The sequence below is a fragment of the Garra rufa genome, chromosome 22 (genome assembly GCF_049309525.1).
Source record: "Garra rufa chromosome 22, GarRuf1.0, whole genome shotgun sequence".
Classification (NCBI taxonomy): domain Eukaryota; kingdom Metazoa; phylum Chordata; class Actinopteri; order Cypriniformes; family Cyprinidae; genus Garra; species Garra rufa.
In genome coordinates, this window is record NC_133382.1 from 42520226 (window position 1) to 42541491 (window position 21266).

The 21266-nt window shown below is 35.0% G+C and overlaps 2 protein-coding genes across 2 annotated transcripts; both read left to right on the forward strand.

Moving 5' to 3' along the window:
* The first annotated feature begins 3129 nt into the window (after positions 1 to 3129).
* On the forward strand, positions 3130 to 12577 carry LOC141297993 (tubulin polyglutamylase ttll6-like). The gene is made up of 13 exons (XM_073828482.1): positions 3130 to 3635; positions 3736 to 3854; positions 3952 to 4082; positions 4192 to 4348; positions 4440 to 4583; positions 5005 to 5090; positions 5180 to 5405; positions 5733 to 5911; positions 7842 to 8030; positions 8122 to 8266; positions 8444 to 8683; positions 11186 to 11471; positions 11962 to 12577. Exons 2-13 carry the CDS (start codon positions 3834 to 3836, stop codon positions 12204 to 12206), a joined length of 2049 nt encoding a protein of 682 aa, XP_073684583.1. The 5' UTR covers positions 3130 to 3635; positions 3736 to 3833; the 3' UTR covers positions 12207 to 12577.
* Positions 12578 to 15330: 2753 nt separating this feature from the next.
* Positions 15331 to 17200, forward strand: LOC141297851 (homeobox protein Hox-B8b). Its single transcript, XM_073828315.1, has 2 exons — positions 15331 to 16039; positions 16284 to 17200. The coding sequence occupies exons 1-2, from the start codon at positions 15616 to 15618 to the stop codon at positions 16601 to 16603; spliced, it is 744 nt and encodes a 247-aa protein (XP_073684416.1). The 5' UTR covers positions 15331 to 15615; the 3' UTR covers positions 16604 to 17200.
* Positions 17201 to 21266: the final 4066 nt, after the last annotated feature.

Consider the following 21266-nt stretch of genomic DNA (forward strand, 5'->3'; position numbering starts at 1 on the left):
TGTATATATTAGTGATTAATGATTAATCGTGTTTATTTGCATATATATGTTAAATTGTTTGTGTCCCTTGTTGTGGTTGTAAAAGAGTTAAGAATTACATAGGTAGACTGAGTTAAAGTCCCGCAAAACAGTATAATCTATCAGTATTTTTCCCCGTTTATATGGTAACGGTAACGTTAACAGTTAACCGGTGTCAAAATGACTTGCACAGGAGTAATGATCAAAAAAGAGTGAGAACCAATCAGAGATCAAGCATTTGTAAACATGAAGTGAGATTGGACGGCTCTGTGTTCTCCTGAACTCCTGCTCATTTCGTTTTCAGAGCACTTGGCAACATTGTAGGCATGAGAAAATCCGCTGACATTTCCTCCTAAACAGCCATGAAAATCCATGATCCTGCCCCCCGCTGAAACCACAAGGACAGCAACAGGTGTGTACACTAATTCAACTGGACACATTGGATCTTATTCGCTGGATTTATTTAATTAAGATTATTAGCCAGCTAGCTAATAGCAGCTAACTTGCTTTTGAAACGCGTTCTGTTGTCATGGCAATCGTACAGGGAAAGTCGTGCACTGACTTCCACCGCGAAGGAATGAAGTACGCTATTATTTTGGTTTAGCCACTACAGGTAGTTCAAAAACAATTATGTTTTATGATTAGTTAGTTCTTCAAAGAATAAAACATGTCCCAAAATACTTTTAGGTTGTTATAAAGTGCCTTAGTTAACGTTACAGTATAATTAATTACAGTGTGAGTGTTACTTCAATGTCACAGGATTTTTCAGAGTCGACTGGACTTTGTTTTCTGCTTCTTGAAATGTCGAAATATCAGATATTCATATTATAATTCACATTTTTATTGTTTTTAATGATTGAGAAGTAATTATAAAGAGTTTGTATGAGTATGTTTCATCTTAATATATTGTTGCCGAGTGTATTGTAACCAACAACTTCATTTAATGTATGCTTGTTTGTTCCATGAACCAACCACTTTTCTCGTCACGTTTGACAAGTAGGGATTGTCTTTCTTCTCTGATTCTTGCTCGCCTCCTGGACTTCATTTTCATGTTCATGTATCAGGTTTAGGTCTCCTGTGTTTCTAATAGGTCACTTGATCTTGAGGTTTCAGCATGTCAGTATGTAAGTATATCCAAGTTGGGCCACCCATCACAGAAGAGGCGAATTTGTTCCTTTTTGTCAGGTATTACGTGCCAGCACCCAGACGACAGCTCGCTGTGGGGAGGATGATAGCCTTCCACTGGACAGATAAAGCTAAGTGGTGTGGACAGGAGAATTTTCCGTCTTAAAGGATTGTGATCTGACTGCCAGGACGGGTTACCGTAAGTGTTGAATTAGCTATCAAATGTGTCCTTTTTTTGGATAAATTGATGTTACAAAAGTCATTATGTGTTTTTCTAGTAATCTTTTGATAAATAACAAAGAAAAAAGTTCTCCTTTAAAATGTTTATATATTTTGTCTTCTCACTGAACAAGGTCACGAAGCCATTTCATTTGAGCTCAGGGCCAAGAGGTCATGGTCAGGATGATCTAGTTCATTAGCTCAGAATACAGTTACATCATGAATGTCTCTCAGGAGTCTTACAAAAGCACCTAAAACTTGAGTTTGGACCACCGTGATGTTGCTTTGTGTGACACTTGATTAAATACTAAAAATATGGGTTAGTTGAAGTATTACGTGACAAAACCTCAATCATGTTGTTGACAGGTGAGGTACTCATCTGTGGAGAGAAATGAGGACAGACACATGATGCTTGAGCATTTTGCCCTTTACATGAGCGCACTCCAGATAGGGTTGATTGAGTTTCACATTGAGGATGTGACATCGGGTAGCGATATTAGATCTTTCGGCTCATAAGTTCTTAAATAGGTGTTTCACTAAATCTAGTTTCTCAGCCTTCGCTCAGTCTTCATCAAACTTTTATGTTGGTTCTCAGAATGGGGACACCGGCGGAGCTCTCAGTGAGTGAAACTTGCAGGTGTGAGCCTGATCCAGGGGTGGAGGGAGAAGGCTGGGGAAGTGACACTCATGCTGAGGCCTGTAACTCACCAATCCCTTTGCCTGCAGCCAATAAGAAGAAAAAGAGAAAGAAGAAGTAAGTCATTTCTATTTTTAGGTATTCATATACACTATTGTTTAAATGTCTGTGGTCAGTAAGACTTTTTTTGGTAAAAAAAAAAGAAGCTTATGCTTACCATGGCTGCATTTATTTGATCAAAACTACAGTAAAAATGGTAACATTGTGAAATATTATTTCATTTTAGAAATTGTGATACTTTTTAAAGGATTTTTTGATGAATAAAAAGTTAAAATAAAACTTTAATGTCTTTACTGTCACTTTTGATCCATTAATGCATTCTTGCTGAATAAAAGTATTCATATCTTGCAAAAAATACTAATCTGAAACTTTTGAATAGTTGACATTAACATAATAAAGTAATACTGCAACATGTCACAATAAGGTTCAATTTATTCAAATTTGTTAATGCACTGGCTATCATGAGGTAATAATGAACGATACATTTACAGCATTTATTAATCTAGGTTAATATTAATTTCAGTATATACACTACCAGTCAAAAGTTTTTGAACAGTAATATTTTTAATGTTTTTGAAGAAGTCTCTTCTGCTCACCAAGCCTGCATTTATTTGATTCAAAGTATAGCAAAAACAGTAAAATTTTGAAATATTTTTAGTATTGAAAATAACTGTTTTCTTTTTCAATATATTTAAAAATCTAATTTATATTTATGATTTCAAAGCTGAATTTTTAGCATCAATACTCCAGTCACATGATCCGTCATAAATAAATAAATTAAAAAACGAAATAAAAATAAATAAATAAATAAATAAAATTTTACTCACTCCAAGCTTTTAAATGGTATAGTGTATAATGTTACAAAAAAAACTGTACTCAACTGTTTTAAATATTAATAATAATAACAAATGTTTCTTAAACAGCAAATCAGCATATTAGAATGATTTCTGAATTATGATCATGTGATCAGTAATGATGCTGAATATTTAGCTTTGATCACAGAAATAAATTACATTTATAAAAATATATTCAAATAGAAAGCAGTTATTTTAAAAAGTAAAATATTTCACAATATTACTGCTTTTGCTGTATTTTGGAGCAAAAAAATGCAGGCTTGGTTAATTCCTAAAATTTTTGGTAAAAAAATATAAAAAAATCTTACTGTTAAAAACGTTTGATGTTGTTAACGTTTAATGTTGTATAAAATAACAATAGCAAATGATCACGGCCTGGTCCCAGATAGGCAGCAAAAGAATTATAAATGAATGAATCAATACTGTATAATAAACAAACATAAATGAACAATTAACAGAAGTTTTATAAATTAATTTAGATTAATAAATGCAGCATAAATGTTGATCATCATTTGATAAGCTGATATCTAGTGTATTACCCAGCTCAAATCTTTTTAATTTGTTAACTTAAATTAACAATAGTTCTAAACAACATAAGAAGGTACGGGAGCTTTTAACAAAATGATTGTGATTCCTGAACAATGCACAGGTCTGTCTCTTTGTCCTCTTCCTCTTTTTCAGATGACTGTGGATAAATCTCACCAACTGCAAATATGAGAGTGGTACGTTTTTGCTTTGTGATTTTAACTTCAAACATTTATGAATTATGCAAAATTAACTGCAACATTAAAGTTTTGACAATGGCACTTTTTTCTTTTTAAGTGCGTCGTGCTGCTCGCAGATATGGTCTCCGAGAGGCTGCAGAAGGAGAAGACTGGACTCTGTTTTGGACCGACTGCTCTGTCTCTCTAGACAGAGTCATGGATATGAAACGTTACCAGGTGTTTGCTGCCAAAAGTCATTCTCCTCTAATTTAGTGCCCTGTTCAGTTTCACTCATTCCTGCGTGGTTAACAAGATGCTTAAATTTCCCCCTCAGAAAATCAACCATTTTCCTGGCATGAATGAAATCTGCAGGAAGGACTTGCTCGCACGCAACATGAACCGTATGCTGAAACTCTTTCCGAAGGAGTACAACATCTTTCCTCGCACATGGTGCCTCCCTGCAGAGTGAGTCAATTCCACTTCAGTCATACTATCAAGTTACAACCCTTAATGAGCATAAAAAGAACGTTTTAATCTTTTTGCCTTTTCCACCTCATTTCTCAATGTCCTTTAGTTATAGTGACTTCCAAGCCTACACCAGAGCCAAAAAGCACAAAACGTATATCTGCAAGCCAGACTCAGGTTGCCAAGGTCGTGGTATCTATCTTACCAAGTCCAACAAAGATATTCGGCCAGGAGAACACATGATTTGCCAGGTCTACATATCCAAGGTATATTCATGAATTCTAATATCCAGTTAGATTTAAAATAAATACATAAAAAGTCTTCATTTATTTTTAAAATGAATCTTTGTTTCTGCAGCCTTTCATCATTGATGGGTTCAAGTTTGACTTGCGCATTTATGTATTAGTGACAAGCTGTGACCCCTTCCGTATCTTCATGTACAATGAAGGACTAGTCCGTTTCTGCACCACTCAATATACAGAGCCCACTGGAAGCAATTTGGTGAGGGGCAACAGTTGCATTCTAGTAGCTATTAAAGGCATAGTTCACCCAAAAAAGCAAATTCTGTCATTAATTAATGAAATCGGAGAGCTTTGTGACCCTCCATAGACAGCAAGGGTCCTACCACGTTCATTTTGGGGAGTACCACGATGCATGCGTGTGTTCTTGGTAACTTTCTGGACCTTGAACAGAAAGCTCTCGAATTTCATCAAAAATGTCTCAGTTTGTGTTCTGAAGATGAACAAAAGTCGTAAAGATTTGGAACCACATGAGGGTAATTAATTGATAACAGAATTTTCAAATTTGAGTGTACTATCCCTTTAATATTGCTTAAAGCACACTGGTTAATAGAAAATCTATAAAAAAATTGCTTGTAATGAAATATTTATTCTTCGATTTCCATGTCTTCCCAACTCTACAGGAGGATGTTTGCATGCACTTGACTAACTATGCCATCAATAAGCATAGTGAAAACTTTGTACGTGATGAAGATACCGGCAGCAAACGGTAATCTACGTGTTCTCGCAGATGATGATTTTCAGCTATTTTCCTTTAAAGCTGCACAGAACAACCATTTTTCAATTACATCCTCATAGGAAACTCTCTAGCTTTAAGACTCACATGGAAGGCATGAGCTATGACACTGAGAAGATGTGGACGGACATTGAGGATGTCATCATTAAGACACTAATATCAGCCCACCCCATTCTCAAACACAATTACCACACCTGCTTCCCCAATCATGCATCCGGAAGTGCCTGCTTTGAGATCCTGGGATTTGATGTGATACTGGACCGTCGACTTAAACCTTGGCTTCTTGAGGTATGGGTTCCTTTTGATGTAGTTCAGACCATTTTTGTGACTTTTTGACGTAACAAAAGCTATATTAATTGCTTTTATTCTAGCTGTACTCTCTTAAAAATAAAGGTTCTTTATTGGCATTGATGGTTCCATGAAGAGCCTTGAACATCCATGGAACCTTTCAAATGCAGAAAAGGTTCTTTAGATTTTTAAAATGTTCTTCAAAATTGTTGTTTTAAGAATTGTTCACTGAAAGGTTCAAAAATGGATTTCTATGCCATCACTGCAAAAACACTCTTTTGGAACCTTTATGTTTAAGAGTGGCAACCTTTCAAACTGTGTCTTCAGGTCAACCATTCGCCCAGCTTCACCACAGACTCCCGTTTAGACCGTGAGGTAAAGGACAGCCTGCTGTATGACACTTTGGTGCTGATTAACCTGGGGGCCTGTGATCGCAGGAAAATTACAGAGGAGGAGAAACGCCGGGTAAAGGAAAGACTCCAGCAGAACCGCTCTAGAGAAGCCAGGTACCACAAAAACCACAGCTGCACTTAAAAACAGTGCTAGTATACGAAAGCCTATTTGCACCACGGAACAAAAAATATGTAATTTCTGACTTTATTTCTTGTAATTCAGAGTTTATAACTTAACATTTTGAGATAACGGGTAAGTTCACCCCAAAATGAAAATTCTGTCATTAATTACCCTCATCTCGTTCCAAACCCATAAGACCTTTGTTCATCTTCTGAACAAGTTAAGATATTTTTGATGAAATCTGAGAGCTTTGAGCTTATGTGTCGAAGACTGACGCAGAAGAGAAGAAATTGTTGCATAAAGTCGCTATTTTTGTTTTCTTTGTGTATGAAAAGTATTCTTGTGGCTTCATAAAATTCATTTTTGAACCACTAATGTCACATGGACTATTTTAACGATGTCCTTACTACCTGTCTGGGCTTTAAATGGGTCAGAAAGCTCTTGGATTTCATCAAAAATATCTTAATTTCTGTTCCAAAGATGAACAAAGGTCTTACAGGTTTGGAATGACATGAGGGCGAGTAATTAATGACAGAATTTAAATTTTTGGGTGACCATCTCATAATTCATTGTGGGACCCTGTTAAGATATTAGGGATGAACAGATGGATTTTGGAATTCAAACTTTTTTCTTCGAATTGGGAGTTTATATCTCGTAATTCTGGCTTATTTCTTCTCGGAAATTTGAGTTAACTTCTCACATTACTGATTCTTTCAAGAACAGTTCTGGGAGTAGTAAGATGTAAACTCAGAAATCAGAGAAATCAGATAATTTACAAATTATATATAAACTCACAATTCTGAGAAAAAAAACTAAATTGTGAGATGTTAACTCAACATTGTGAAAAATAAAAATTAAGATACAATGTTGCAATCAGTGTTTTGCTTTGAAAATGTAATAGCTTACAGAAGTTACCCTATTTAAAATCTAATAAGTAGTGTACGTATTTCATAAAATAATGTAACTGATTACATTTGATTACTTTTCTACATTTTTTCACATTTTTTTTCTAAACTGTAGCATTTTAAAGCATTTTAAAACATTTGAAGCAGACAGGATTAACCTAACAGTACAATTCATCGCTGATTTTTAAAATCCCTAATCACTTGAATTAAGATTATAATAATTTAATTTTAAAGCATAGCCACTATAAAATCAGACTTTAGCACCTCTTTTTACTTTGAGATTGTTCTGAGGTTAAATAGAGATTTAACATCATTACAAGATATATTTAGTATAACAAGATACTGTTTTTCGAAGTCAAATCTTTGTGGAGCTATAACAGCAAACACTAGCATCTAATGCCCTGGGGGAAAAACAGTGAATCTTATCAAATAAAGCATATACATAAACTAGAAAATATAGCAGTTATCAAATAAGCATGTCATCTATTCTGTGTCCTAAACTCCTGAAACATTGACTGCTCTAAAATATGAGACACCAATGCAATTTGGGAAAGAAATCAATCAAATCTGTACACTCTCAGAAAAAAAAGTACAAAAGCTGTCACTGGGGCAGTACCCTTCTAAAAGTTTTATTTTTGTACTTTTTTTACCCCTAAAGGGTGCATATAACTACCTTAAAGGAACATAATAGTACCTAAAGTGTACACATTATTACCTAAATGCTTCTGATTTGTTTCATTTTTCCAGTAACAGCTTTTGTACCTTCTTACTGAGACTGTTTGTGTGAAAATAATCGTTAACATTTTCATAAGTAACTGTAATTTAATTGAACAGATTACAGTTACATTTATTTTGCTATTAAATTACGTAATTCTGTTACATGTTACTAGTTACTACCCAACGCTGGTCGCAAATACTTTTTTTATTTCATGGCAGAAATGGGCTCACATACTAGCTATACAATAACTGTGTAGTAGCCAACATCTTACATTAACTTCCCTGTGTTGTGCCTCACAAGGAATGAGGAGCTTCGTCAGTCACAGGCTGCTAGTGTGGAGCAGATGGAGAAATATGAAGCAAAACACATGGGTGGATTCCGACGGATCTTCCCTCGGGAAGGAGGGGAGAAATATGAAAAGTATTTTCAGCACAGCAGCTCTCTCTTCCAGGACACTGCAGCCTCCAAAGCCAGAGAGGAGTGTGCCAGGTGTGCGAATATTGCACATACATAACATATCGAGCTCATTTTAAACAACAGCAGAAGAAAAAAAATCAATTCAAAATGTGTGTATCTGTAGGCAACAGCTTCAGGAATTGCGTCTGAAGCAGGAACAGAAAGAACGGGAAAAGAAGGGAACACGTAAGCAGGATCTTCAAGGAGAATCTGCAGGTGAAAGAGCAAAACCAAGAAGAATTCAACCCCCACGCCAAAACCCTGTTTCAGTGAGTCATTCTTTTTAACTCTGTTAATAATAATTGTTTACATTATTCATTGTGTATTGCAAGTTTCCTTGGTTGACTAATCATTCACTTCCTTTGAACTACCACTAGAGGGACCCTGGTGTCTATATTTGAGCTCATGATCTAATGAATTCCATATGGTGTCATCTGTTTCTTTAGCTTCCATCTATGCTGGAGCAGACCACCTTGAGGGGAGAGACACCTGTTGCTCTTGACCTAATAGAGGAAGAGGAAGCAGAGAGAGTCAATGAACTTAACCAGCGAGAGACTCTGCTGCTGAACATGGGTGTGGTGAACCAAGTGCGCCAGCTACTTCAAAGTGCCAATCATTTTACAGAACTTTTCAACCACTCACACGAACAAACCGGCTTTCCCTCACACTGCAGACATGATCACAAGGTATGTGAGCAAAAAAAAATTATTAAAGGGATGGTTCATCCAGGAAAAACGCATGATGTTTCACACCTGTGTAATTTTATTCTGGAAGGAACATAAAGATATTTTGAAAAATGTCTCTTTTTTGTCAAATGAACGTCAATAGAGTCCAAATGCAGTGTTATTTTAGTATTATTTATATACAGTAACAGAATGTATTAATATTTTGAAATAGCTTTTAATTATTTGCCATTTTCATTTTAATTTCAGTTTAGGTTATAGTTATATTTAATGTGCCTTTGTCATTTTATCAGGTTTTTTTTGGTTATATTTTGATGTAGCTTCTTTTTTTTTGTGACCCTGGACCACAAAACCAGTCATAAGAGTCAGTTTTATTTGAGATTGAGATTTATACATCAATTGAAAGCTGAATAAATAAGCCTTCCATTTATGCATAGTTTGTTAGGATAGGGCAATATTTCAACATACAACTGCAAAAAATCAAAATATTGAGAAAATCGCCTTCAAAGTTGTCCAAATGAAGTTCTTAGCAATCCATATTACTAATACAAATTTAAGTTTGGATATATTTACGATAGGAAATTTACTAAAAATCTTAATGGAACATGACTTCACCTAATATCCTGATCATTTTGGCATAAAAGAAAAATCTATCATTTTGACCTATACAATGTATTTTTGGCTATTGCTACAAATATACCTGTGCTACTTAAGGCTGATTTTGTGCTCACATTTTCCTATTTAAACATCATTATTTTAATTAAAATGTTTAATTTTCAGTTGAATTTTTACATTTAGGTTTTTCATAATTATATTTTGTTTTGTTTTAGCTTTAAACGCAAGTTTTAATGGTTTTAGATTTAGTTTAGTTGTTTCATTATATATATGTGACCCTGGACCACAAAACCAGTCATAAGGTTAAATTTTACAAAACTGAGATATATACATCATATGAAAGCTCAATAAATAAGCTTTCTATTGATGTATGGTTTGTTAGGATAGGACAATATTTGGCCGAGATACATCTATTCGAAAATCTGAAATCTAAGGGTGCAAAAAATCTAAATACTGAGAAAATCACCTTTAAAGATCTCCAAATTAAGTTCTTAACAATGCATATTACTAATCAAAAATTACATTTGGATAGGTTTACAGTAGGAATTTTACAAAAAATCTTCATGGAACATGATCTTTACTTAATTTCCTAATGATTTTTGACATAAATGAAAAATCAATAATTTTGACCCATACAATGTATTTTTGGCTATTGCTACAAATATACCCCAGCGACTTAAAACTGTTTTTGTGGTCCAGGGTCACATATAATATACAATGTATGTATATTTTATTTGACCCTTTATTCTAATTCTATTCTTAAAAAAAAAATTAAAAAACTTGCCCTTTTAGACTTATTCTCTATTAATTTACTTTCTGCTTGTTTCCTAAAAAAAATGAACTAACACTAGCTTCTCTGTTTTTGAAGTATTCTATCTCTATTAATTTACTTACTGCTTTTTTTCTTAAAAAATAAAATAAATAAATAAATAAATAACACTAGCTTCTCTGTTCTTGTTGTATTTTATCTATCTATTTTGAGGCCTCTTACACTAGCTTGCTTTTTATTCTATTTTCCTTTTATTTATTATTTAAAAAAAATTGATATGTGTACTGCGTTAAAGGAACACTCCACTTTTTTTGGAAATAGGCTCATTCTCCAACTCCCCCTGAGTTAATAAGTTTTACCGTTTTGAAATCCATTCAGCCGTTATCCTGTTCTGGCTATATATAAGCATAAGCTTAGCATAGATCATTGAATCCTTTTAGACCAATAGCATCGCGTTCAAAAATGACCAACGAGTTTCGATATTTGTCCTGTTTAAAACTTGATTCTTCTGTAGTTATATTGTGTACTAAGACCGGCGGAAAATGTAAAGCTGCGATTTTCTAGGCCAATAAGATTAGGAACTACACTCCCATTCCGGCGTAATAGTCAAGGAAGTTTGCTGCCGTAACATGGCCGAAGCAGGCGCAGTAATATCACGCAGCACATGTGCAAATGCCGCCAGTATTAGTACATGATATAACTACAGAAGAGTCAAGTTTTAAATAGGAAAACGAAACTCGTTGGTCATTTTTGAACGCGATGCTGTTGGTCTAATAGGATTCAATGATCTATGCTAAGCTATGCTAAAAGTGATATTTGCCAGAACAGGAGAACGGCTGAATGGATTTCAAAATGGTAAAACTCAACTTATTAACTGGAGTGTTCCTTTAAGCTAAATGAGACATGTTATTGCTCTTTTGTTGTTTTTGATTGCTTCCATTGTCCTTTGCTTTGGATAAAAGCGTCTGCTAAATGTCTAAATGTCATGTAAATGTGAATATAAAAACAGTTAAAACATTCTTCAAAATATTTTACTTTGTGTTCTGCAGAAAGAAGTAAGCAGATTCTCCTCTTTTACTGGACATGCCTTAAAATAAAATGTTTCTGCTTTCTCTATCCAGTTGGACTCCATTGCAGAGATTTCTTTCAGGCAGAAGAACCTCTGCACTATGATGCAGCAGCAAGTGTCTACAAAAGCCAAGCCCTGCCTGCAGTATATACATTCCCAGCCACTGCAGAACCGAAAGCCATGGCCCTCTCTAGAAAATGGTCTGCTCCAACCAGTCCAGACTGAATCGGGAGGTCTGAAACACTGTGGTGCGGAAGAAACGGCAGCGTCGAATGCAGAGCGGCAGGCATCTACATGTCTAATAAAAGCTACTAGTGCTCAGCGGATACCTTTGACAAGTAATTAACGTTTTGAATACTTTTTGGGCTGTGCAGTTGAAGTAAAAAGTTTACATACAACTTGAAGAATGTGCTTCCTTCTGAAGCATCAGTGAGTGTTTGAATCCTCTGTAATAGTTGCATATGAGTCTCTCAGTGTGAAAAGAAGGATCTTATAATCATACAGTCATTGTTGGAAAGAGAGAAAAAAAAACTAAGAATTTGTTAATTTGGCTCATGAACAACTATCACTACACAGAAAAAAACACAGCTGTTGATCATTCAGGTTTTCACTTTTGAATGGGGTCATTTTTATAAATTCAGCTATTATTTTTCTTGTGGACTATATGTAAACATCTTTTATGTGAAAAATCTTATTCAGGTCAGTACTAAATAAAAAAATAACATGCATTTTGTAAGATCCCTCTTATTTTGGCAAAATAATTAACATTTTGCACATTCTGCAAGGTGTATGTAAACTTTTAACCTCTTTTATTTCTCTGCTTTACAGTAAATGGGTCTTTCGCTTGGCGTCATGGCAGCTTGAGTTCCTCCTTGGCTGAGTCGAGAGCGAGAGCGTCAATGCTAGGAGTGCCTCCCCTCGTTCTAGGGCGACCGCAGGGTACCACGATGTTCCGTGACCCCAAATCTCTCTACGTCATTTCCACCCCTGCTCCTCTTGTCCCAAGACCACACCTCTCCCACGGCCTTCGAAAGGACCCTCGCAGAGTCCCTCCGCATGAGCACAGCCACTGACCCAGGGTGTGTACAAGCTCAACTCAACCAAGTAATTCAATAAAAATTAGTATGGAGGATACAAAGGAAGGTGTTCAGATGTCAGAGGTTAATCAAGAATAGAAGGTGAGAAGGTCTGTATGCAGTACTGAAAATGTGAAATTCTCTCTATTTTCAGTACTGTAACTTGGTTAGAGTTAGTCAGGGAACTTGACTAAATGGACAATGAAGTGGGCTGGTGCCTACTGTAGCCTTTTGTGTTTTTTCTTACTATGCATTCTCAGTCTGAAAGAAGCCATACGTGAATGATTTTAATATAAATTAATGTGAACACTTTTAACACAGTCTTTGTAAGCTATTTTCATGACATTTTCATGTCATACTGAGCCAATATAAATAAACATTCAATAAAATGTTTTATAGTATTTTGTTTTATTAGTTCTAGCATCCACTTTTTGGTAAATTTTGCGTAGGTTTAATACTTTGCGGCTAAACTGATATGATAGATTTTGTTATTATACAGTCAAACCAAAATGTATTCAGACACCCTTTTTCAACATTTGTCACATTTTCACAGTTTATTCACTATAGTTTAGAAAATCGTAATCAAATATGACTGTGTCAGAACAAATTCATCTTGATAATGTCTGGTAACTTTGATAGAACGGTATGTGTCAAATTAAATCTGTGGTCTAAAATTATCAGTTGTACTGGTAGTGCACTATATGAAGAATTTTTGGGAATAATATGTCACAGTTTACTCTATTTCGCTATACTCACTTACATAAATGAACTAGTGTACTGCACCCACTAGTAAAAAAATATATTAAAAAATATTATCTGGTGTCTGAAAAAATTGGTATATCAGACTTTTTAAATAAACAGAAAAATGAAGAAAAATGAAATTTAGCTAAAGTGGAGTTTTATCAGCAGGTACATGTTTCGCAAAAAACAATATCAAAAGTTTGGGGCTTTGGTAAAACGTTACTATATTTATTAAAAAAGAATGTACTTTTATTTAAATCTTTAAATTAAGAACAGAAATAGGTCTATATTATTTTTCTCTAAATGAATTAAATAGTTACATATTGCAGTGGAAGATGACGGTAAATATCGGTAATAAGTACAGAACTGGTGCATAAATGTAGTCAGTCATGTTGAATTTATATCGTCATAAATATAAAAACATATAAAGAGGGCAATCAAACAGAATTATGGGTAAGGGTCAAAGGTGGTTTGGTTTTAACATCACACCCTCCGTCGACTGTAGTGGAGACCATGAGTCAGTTGAGCTTGATGTGCATTACACCACTTGTTAAATTAAAATATCAAATAAAAAACATTTTACAATGTCACAGCGCTAGTTGTAATCTATCAAAAATATTAAAACTAATGATAATAATAAATCTAATAAAAATACTAGGAGTGTGATTTCCTTAAACGCACGCAAAGCAAACAATGCAGAAATCCTCCGTGTTTTAATTTTATCATCGCTGAACACTTATGAATATTTTAACCTTAGTTTAGAATGTTTAAAATTAGTTTTTAAATATTTAAATTTAAATATTTTGTCCTGTATGACGTAAGTTTAGAATCATTCGGATTTACAGATTCTAATTCTTTTTTTTTAAATAAATTAAATGCAGTTGGCTTTAACGATCCACATACCAGTTAGTGTTTTACAGCTGTATTTTGATACACGCACCACACGACTAATACTATCGCAATATAATATTAACAACACTTATTATTAATGTATACCTTTTGCAAATTAATGTATTAATAGTATTAATAAGGAATATATTGAAATATATTTTATATATTATTTTACAGACAAAAGCAAACAGGTTCTTCAACAACAACAATAATAAAAAGATGGTTGTTTTTACAGAGAAATGCGGGGTAAATGCAGAAGCAGGGGCTGTGTTTTTGAGACATGGGAGGCCTACGCTTAATTTCGCGTGGCTTGATGTAATAGTGCATAAAATGAAGGCCGTAAAATCTAATTAGTTGTTCCTCTGCTCGTAAAGTAAATGCGGAAAATGAAAGCAACTGTGGTATGAAAATATCTTGCAGCTGTTCAGCACCGCGTTGTTTGCTTTCTCATTTTCTGCAAACAAAAAGAGGAAAAAACACACTCAAAGTAAATTACACTCAAAATATTTTTTGCTTTTCGATAATCCAAGACAAAATTACATCTAAAAGCAACAAAATGTATGGGTTGATTGGTTTTGTGCTCACGGATTCGTTAAGAGTGTAGCCTTATCCCTATTCTACACAAATGGATTCTTTGTCGTCCTTGAATGAATTCGAAACTTACAATGTTCACCACAAGATGGCGGCGTTACTCTAGTCAGGACAACGCGCTTTTCCTCAGTCAAACCTGAAGGGAGATTCACTTTACTCGTTTTACATGTAAATAGTCAATGAAAAGCTTGTAAAACAATTATATAAAATAACAAATATTAAAAGGACCTCCTCCCTTATATTTTTTAGATGTGAGGTGCAAACGTGATACAGCCTAAACATAGACTAATGGGTGATTGTTCTTAGCTTCTCTAAGTTAGCTGATAAAAATCCTTTCCACCTTCGAATTCACTCACTCGTAAACACTTGAGGTTTTGTGCAGTAGTAAAGGCTCCAAAGGTGTTTTTTTTTTGTGGTGATGCCATAGAAAGAAAACTTTTCAGTGAACAGTTATTAAAATAACCATTTCTTTCCAACCTTTTTCCACTATAAAGAACCTTTTCTGCATTTGAAAGGTTCCATGGATGTTCAAGGTTCTTCGTGGAACCATCGATGCCAATAAAGAACCTTTATTTTTAAGAGTGTACATTGCATTAAACTTATAGACAAACGAGTATCTTAATGATCAAACCATAAACAATAATGTTTGACAAATATGGAATATTTCTCATAAGAGGGACCCGACTAAATCTATTTTTGTTGGCTCACTGGAAACATTTCGTTCGTCGTGTGTATGTGCTCTTGGCTGGCACTGAAATGGTTTACCAATAACACTCCCACTCCGCCTCCCCCTCTACCTCCCCAAGAACTCCCTCTCTCCCCCTTTTCATCTCTCTTTTCCAGTCTCTCCTGCTCTTCCTATCACAAGATCGCGCTTTGTCTGTTTGGAGATGTCGAGCCCATCCAATGATATAAGGAATCAATAACTAACGCCCATATGAAATGCAACTCACTATCAAAGAGAGTAAAAACGGAAAACTATTTATTGCTCGGGGACCAGCACTAAGGAATCATGTGGGTGCAGCTCCGGATACATTTGTTTGCATGAATATTTACGACAGTTTACGCATATAATTTCCACCTGGATGAATTCGTTTTTATTGTAACAACAGGCCTGCGTTTGTTCAATTAACATTATTCATCAAGAGACTGCTTGATCTCAATACACTTGATCTGGCAGGCAATGAGTTCTTACTTCGTCAATTCCCTCTTCACCAAATTTAAAGGAGGCGATTCTCTGCGCTCCAACTACTATGACTGCTCAGGGTACGCACCGGATCTTGGAGGCAGATCATCTGTGCTCTACGGTCACAACTCAGGATCTGCGTTTCAACACGCGGCTCAATTCCCGGAATTCTACCACCACGGTACATCATCCTTCTCCCACGCATCTTATCAGCAGAACCCGTGTGCTGTAGCTTACCCTGGAGATGCCACAGGAAACATCTTGGGCCAGGACGGTTTACAGAGACAGTCGTTCTTCAGCGCACCAGATGCGGATTTCACGCAGTTTGGGGATTGTAATTTAAAGGTCAGCAGTATCAGGGATGATTTGGAAAGTGCAGAGCCGTGCACAGCGCAGCTCTTCCCCTGGATGAGACCACAAGGTGAGACGAGTGAAGAGAAACACCTAGTTTATTATAGTCCCACATAAAACGCTATAGACAATGGTGGGCCTACTTATTACCCCCAATTAAACGCTTTATGGCACCTATAGATTACTGAGGAATTAGCACCCCTTTAAAAAAACCCGATTGCTCCGTACAACTAGAAACTGTTAGGGTTTTATGACTTTGTTTTATTTACATAGATAGATATATGAGAAATCAAACACGTTTTCTTTCCCCACAGCTACCGGCCGGAGAAGGGGCAGACAGACTTACAGCCGCTACCAGACGCTGGAGCTGGAGAAGGAGTTCCTGTTCAATCCTTACCTGACCCGCAAGCGGCGCATCGAAGTGTCCCACGCACTGGCCCTCACCGAGAGGCAGGTGAAGATCTGGTTTCAGAACAGGCGCATGAAGTGGAAAAAAGAACACAACAAAGACAAGTTTCCCAGCAGCAAAGCGGAACAAGAGGAAATCGAGAAAGAGAAAGAAGAGGGGAGCCAGGTGTCAGAAAAACACACATCAGGAGAAGAGGACTCGGAGACTTCCAGTAATTCTAAATAGTCTGTTGACTTTTAAAAAAGAAACATCACGGTTACAATTTAAATACAAGTCTGTGGTTCAACATATGACGTCTGTGGACACTATCGAATACAAAGCCAATCATATATTCCATTAACTGCAAACTTATAATGGCTTTCTGTTTCCATACGGTTTCCGCTTATTATGATTTGCTGAATCAATCTCAGTTTTGTAAGGTTACACTGGTGTGCTTGTCCTCGAGTTGATTACTCTTGTGAGGGCAAATGAGGCGAAGGCTATATGGTCTGCATGGCGTCAATTTCATATCCAATTTAATGAGAGTCACAATCTCTTCAGTAACTCTGCTATAGCCTATAAGATGAGGTAAATGTATCAGCATTAACGAGTGCATTACTGTATCTCTTACTGTAAGAAAAGGCACTTTTGTGGTTGTAAATTACTGTTCAAAAATTATTATTCAGGTTTACAGATCTTCAACCGAACTACCTAATATATGGGTCATTGCGTCAATCATTTTGTCAGTGTATCCATGCGTTGTGCTTTCCTGAGAAGGGATGGTTTAAACGCACAATGTTATTCTTAAAAAATGCTGTGTAAATATTTGATATCGCAGTTCCGTGAAGCACTGTTCTATTGTATTTTCTATTGTCTTTAACTGGAAGTGGCTCCTGAAAGAAGCCACAATAAAAGTTAAGAAAAGAATCCCTTTGCCTTTGTTCTTTTTTTACTCTTCCACAGGATTGTCTTTTCCAGAACACAAGCACCCAAATTATTGTCACTTTACAACCACAGTAAACCAAAATGAAAGCATCAATTGCACGTATAATGTATATCATTTGGAAATTCACCTGTAATCCTCAAATATAATTAAGCAAATTGTACATGAATCATATAGTAGAAAAAGTAAACTGTAAATAAATCACATAAAAGTACATTGTAAATTAATTCTATAAAAAATTTAATTAGAGAAGTAGATTGTATCAAATACATAAAAACCCCAATTATAAAAAAGGACACAAAATGCTCTTTCACATTTCACTTATTTTACATTCCCTCATATGAGTTGCATTGCAATAAACATGGGTGGTCTATGTTCTCTATGTTCGTTTGGTAAAAAGTTTCAAATCTGTTTTAAGAATCTGGATATACCTAAAATGATAATGGTGAGTTATGCTAAAGCCATTGCAAGCATATAAGCAAGCAATAATATTAATGAACAAATATCGGATATCTACCCTGTACAGGCTACTTTTTTTTTTTTTTTTTTTTCTCAAATTTACGGATTACGCCTATTTTGACAACAAAGTGTCGACTAAAACCATTTGACCCCAAGCCAAAAGTTCAATATGAGCACTTCGTTTCATGTAGGCAGTTTACAGGCTTTTATTACTCTGGTTGGATTCCCGAGCAGTCTGGTCTCAATCTCTGTCTCGTCGTTTATGAACAGCAAGTGCCAGATGCCTCTTAAATGTGGTACCTTTCTTTCAGAGCTTTTGGTTGTCTTCAGTCTATATAGGACATTCATGGTCTGAGATTAAATATTTGAAGATACTGAACTACTCGGAGCTCTCCTCTGTGTACACTCTGGTCAATAAATGCGGTGTATTAATTTACTCTGGTAAATAGCGTTATTTGAAAAAGATTTAGTATTTTTTCTACATTCGTTGTATTTCTGCTGAATCCATGAATGTAAATTTGTTGAAATAAAAACGACTGTTTACTTTTTGTCGTTACCACCTACAAAGGGAGCTAAAATTAATATTTAATTAATATTTATCTATATATTTCAAACCAAAGATATCAAGCTAACGTGAAAATTCAAAGTTGGCATTCTAAAGAAAGACTCAAAACGTTGCAAAAGTCCTCGTATTTTAAGGTTTTCCCCTATAATTTAAATGTCAATTTATATGTCTAATTAAACTGAATGTAAGCCGAGATAATTTATTAGGTCTATATTGTAGACTTATTATATTAATATTATTGTTTTGTTGTATAGAGGTAGACTACACTAATTGTACTATTTTTGCAAAATCCTATATTTAAGCTGCGTTTGTATTCGCGTAGAAACAAACCGACCATTTAGCCGTGCACGACTAACGAGAAGAATGTTCTTCAAAAAGAGAGATCATGCGGCCTAGGCCGCATTATTAAACCTGTGCAAGAGAGATAATGAAATAATTGGGATATGGATGCTGTCTGTTATTCTTCAAAACACTCAATCCACTCAAAACATTATACCAAACGTTTAATGTCAAATGTAGGCCTAGAAATTAGCAATATTTTAATTATCTGAAAACAACAGTGGCAACGAGTACACTCTTAAAAATAAAGGTTCTTTATTGGCATCGATGGTTCCATGAAGAACCTTGAACATCCATGGAACCTATCAAATGCAGAAAAGGTTCTTTCTAGTCGAAAGGTTCTTTAGATTTTTAAAATGTTCTTCAAAATGATTCTTTTAAGAACTGTTCACTGAAAAGGTCTTTGAGGAACCAAAAAGGGTTTTTCTATGGCATCACTGCAAAAACACCCTTTTGGAACCTTCATTTTTAAGAGTGTAACAGACTTAATTGTATTGAACTGTATACGCTGACAACTAGGTTCGCTGGCGCTTTACAGTCATACAATATAACAATAAAAACTTCTTGAACTTCCAAAGAACCATAGAGCGACCCAAGAACAGCACAGGACACAGAACAAAAATGGTTCTAAATAAAAGGAAAACAAATGTTGCAAACTTTTTTTTCGGTCTGTGCACAAAATATGAAACTAGTCTTGATGTGGACGAAGGGTTACCAGTTCGGATCAAGAAGAGCTCTTTATGTTCTTTGAAGCTAAATATAAATTATATTTTCATAATGCTTGTAAATAAAATGTATGTATTTCGTTGTTGTTTGAATGAGCAGGGCGCAAAGACATCTCAAAACCACACGCTTTTAAAAGGCCATATTTTTGTAAGAAAAATTATAAAACGGATATTGGGGCCTGGGCTATGCAGAAGTTAGCATTTTGTTTAGGATGAGCGTGGGCTCAGACAGGCCTAACCAGCACAACACATTGTTTATAGAATTTTCAAAAACTGTACCATTCCAAATATTATAATTCTATCAGATATTTTCTGACGTTTTCATCTATTAGGAAAATGTGCCTATTTTTCACGTTTCTGAGATTATCAAGATCATAATCTCGTGTGAGCAACTAAACGCATTTTTCCGTTGTAATCTAATCTTAAATTAATAAAAAAGTCAAAAAAAAATAATTTCCAAGATATTATACCACAGTTTGTTAGACCTTTCATCTAATCTCATGTGGGCGAATAGCGGCTTCTCATTTACGTGTTTAATATTATTTGAATGCTATTAATGACGGGAATACTTTTGAAAGACTATATAATATAAAAAAGACTTAAATATAAAATAATATTTTAAATAAAATTGTAGGCCTATTTATTTAAAATATACGGTTAACGAATACGAGTAAATAAAAATGTATTATGAAAGCAATATGTAATTTTATTAGACTATATATTCCATATAATTTTCAATCTATTCCATCTGCTTTTCATTTTTTCTCATCTGCGTAAAGCTAAAGACTAGGTGTAATGAAATTACACTTATTTCAAAACATAAAATGGAGATCAAGGTGAGATTATTAAGTTTTAAGAATATAATAACGAAAAGCACAGTTCGACGTTTGTTACAGTAAATCAACAAAGCATAATTAAGAATACAAAAATATATACATATGGGTTGTACATATTTTTGAGTAGCAGTCTATTAAACAAAACTGTAGCTTTCACACAAATTCAAATGTATGTTGAGTTGTATCCCAGCAAAACGAATTAAACGAATATGGATGCGACGTTAAAAAGGGTTATTATGTTACACTCTATTTAATTTAGTTATTAACAAACAAAAGAAAATGTTAACAACTAAGTTGTTAGGAAATAGAAATAATTCTAAATGTATACCTCGTATGCTGCTTTTAGGGCCTTTCTGGACAACATGCACTGGTGAGCTTCAAGAGCATTTCCTTCTCGAGGGTATAACCCACAGACCATGCTCGGTCACTTTTGGGTTATACTGTTTTATTGCCCCAATAAATGTCGGAAATAAGTGTTTGTTCGTAGATACAGGAAGCAATTCTTTCCTCCACGCATGTTTAGTGCTGTAAAAAGCTTTCACGTTCCATTTGTCTATTCTTCTCTTAAAGTCACCTGACAAAAGAACGCAAACCATTGAGAAAAAGGAAAATGGTGCTCCTTTATATTAGGGTAATTGGCTTATTTCAGTTTTAGCCGCAAATTGGTCAAAAGAGCCCCTATTTGTGTCTCTTTCATTGCACATTTTTAAATGTGTTTAATTAAAGATTGCAGAACCTTTGTGCAGCTTGTCTATGAACCATGTCTAAAATTAAAATCTAAAATTCTAGTAATAGACTTTTTCATCGAGTGAAAAAATAATACTATATATATCTATGGCTGTTAATGAAGTGAAGTCGTGCTTTTTTCTCTTTTAACGAATAAAGATGGCGGCGACCGAGTTGCTGCTGAAGCAAAGCAATAAACTCACAGCTGTTTATGAAAATTTACAACTTTGTGATAGAACTTTATGTGTGGTTCTGCCAGTGGATTGGCTGAGAGAGGTCACGTGAGCAGCTCTCTGTGAACATGAACTTTTTATGA

Excerpts from the sequence above, each read along its gene's own strand:
- LOC141297851 (XM_073828315.1), top strand. The coding sequence starts at position 15,616 with ATGAGTTCTTACTTCGTCAATTCCCTCTTCACCAAATTTAAAGGAGGC. Across the intron at positions 16,040-16,283 it reads CCCCTGGATGAGACCACAAG|CTACCGGCCGGAGAAGGGGC; the intron begins GTGAGACGAGTG and ends CTTTCCCCACAG.
- LOC141297993 (XM_073828482.1), top strand. The coding sequence starts at position 3,834 with ATGGATATGAAACGTTACCAG. Across the intron at positions 5,912-7,841 it reads AACCGCTCTAGAGAAGCCAG|GAATGAGGAGCTTCGTCAGT; the intron begins GTACCACAAAAA and ends GTGCCTCACAAG. Across the intron at positions 8,684-11,185 it reads ACTGCAGACATGATCACAAG|TTGGACTCCATTGCAGAGAT; the intron begins GTATGTGAGCAA and ends TTCTCTATCCAG.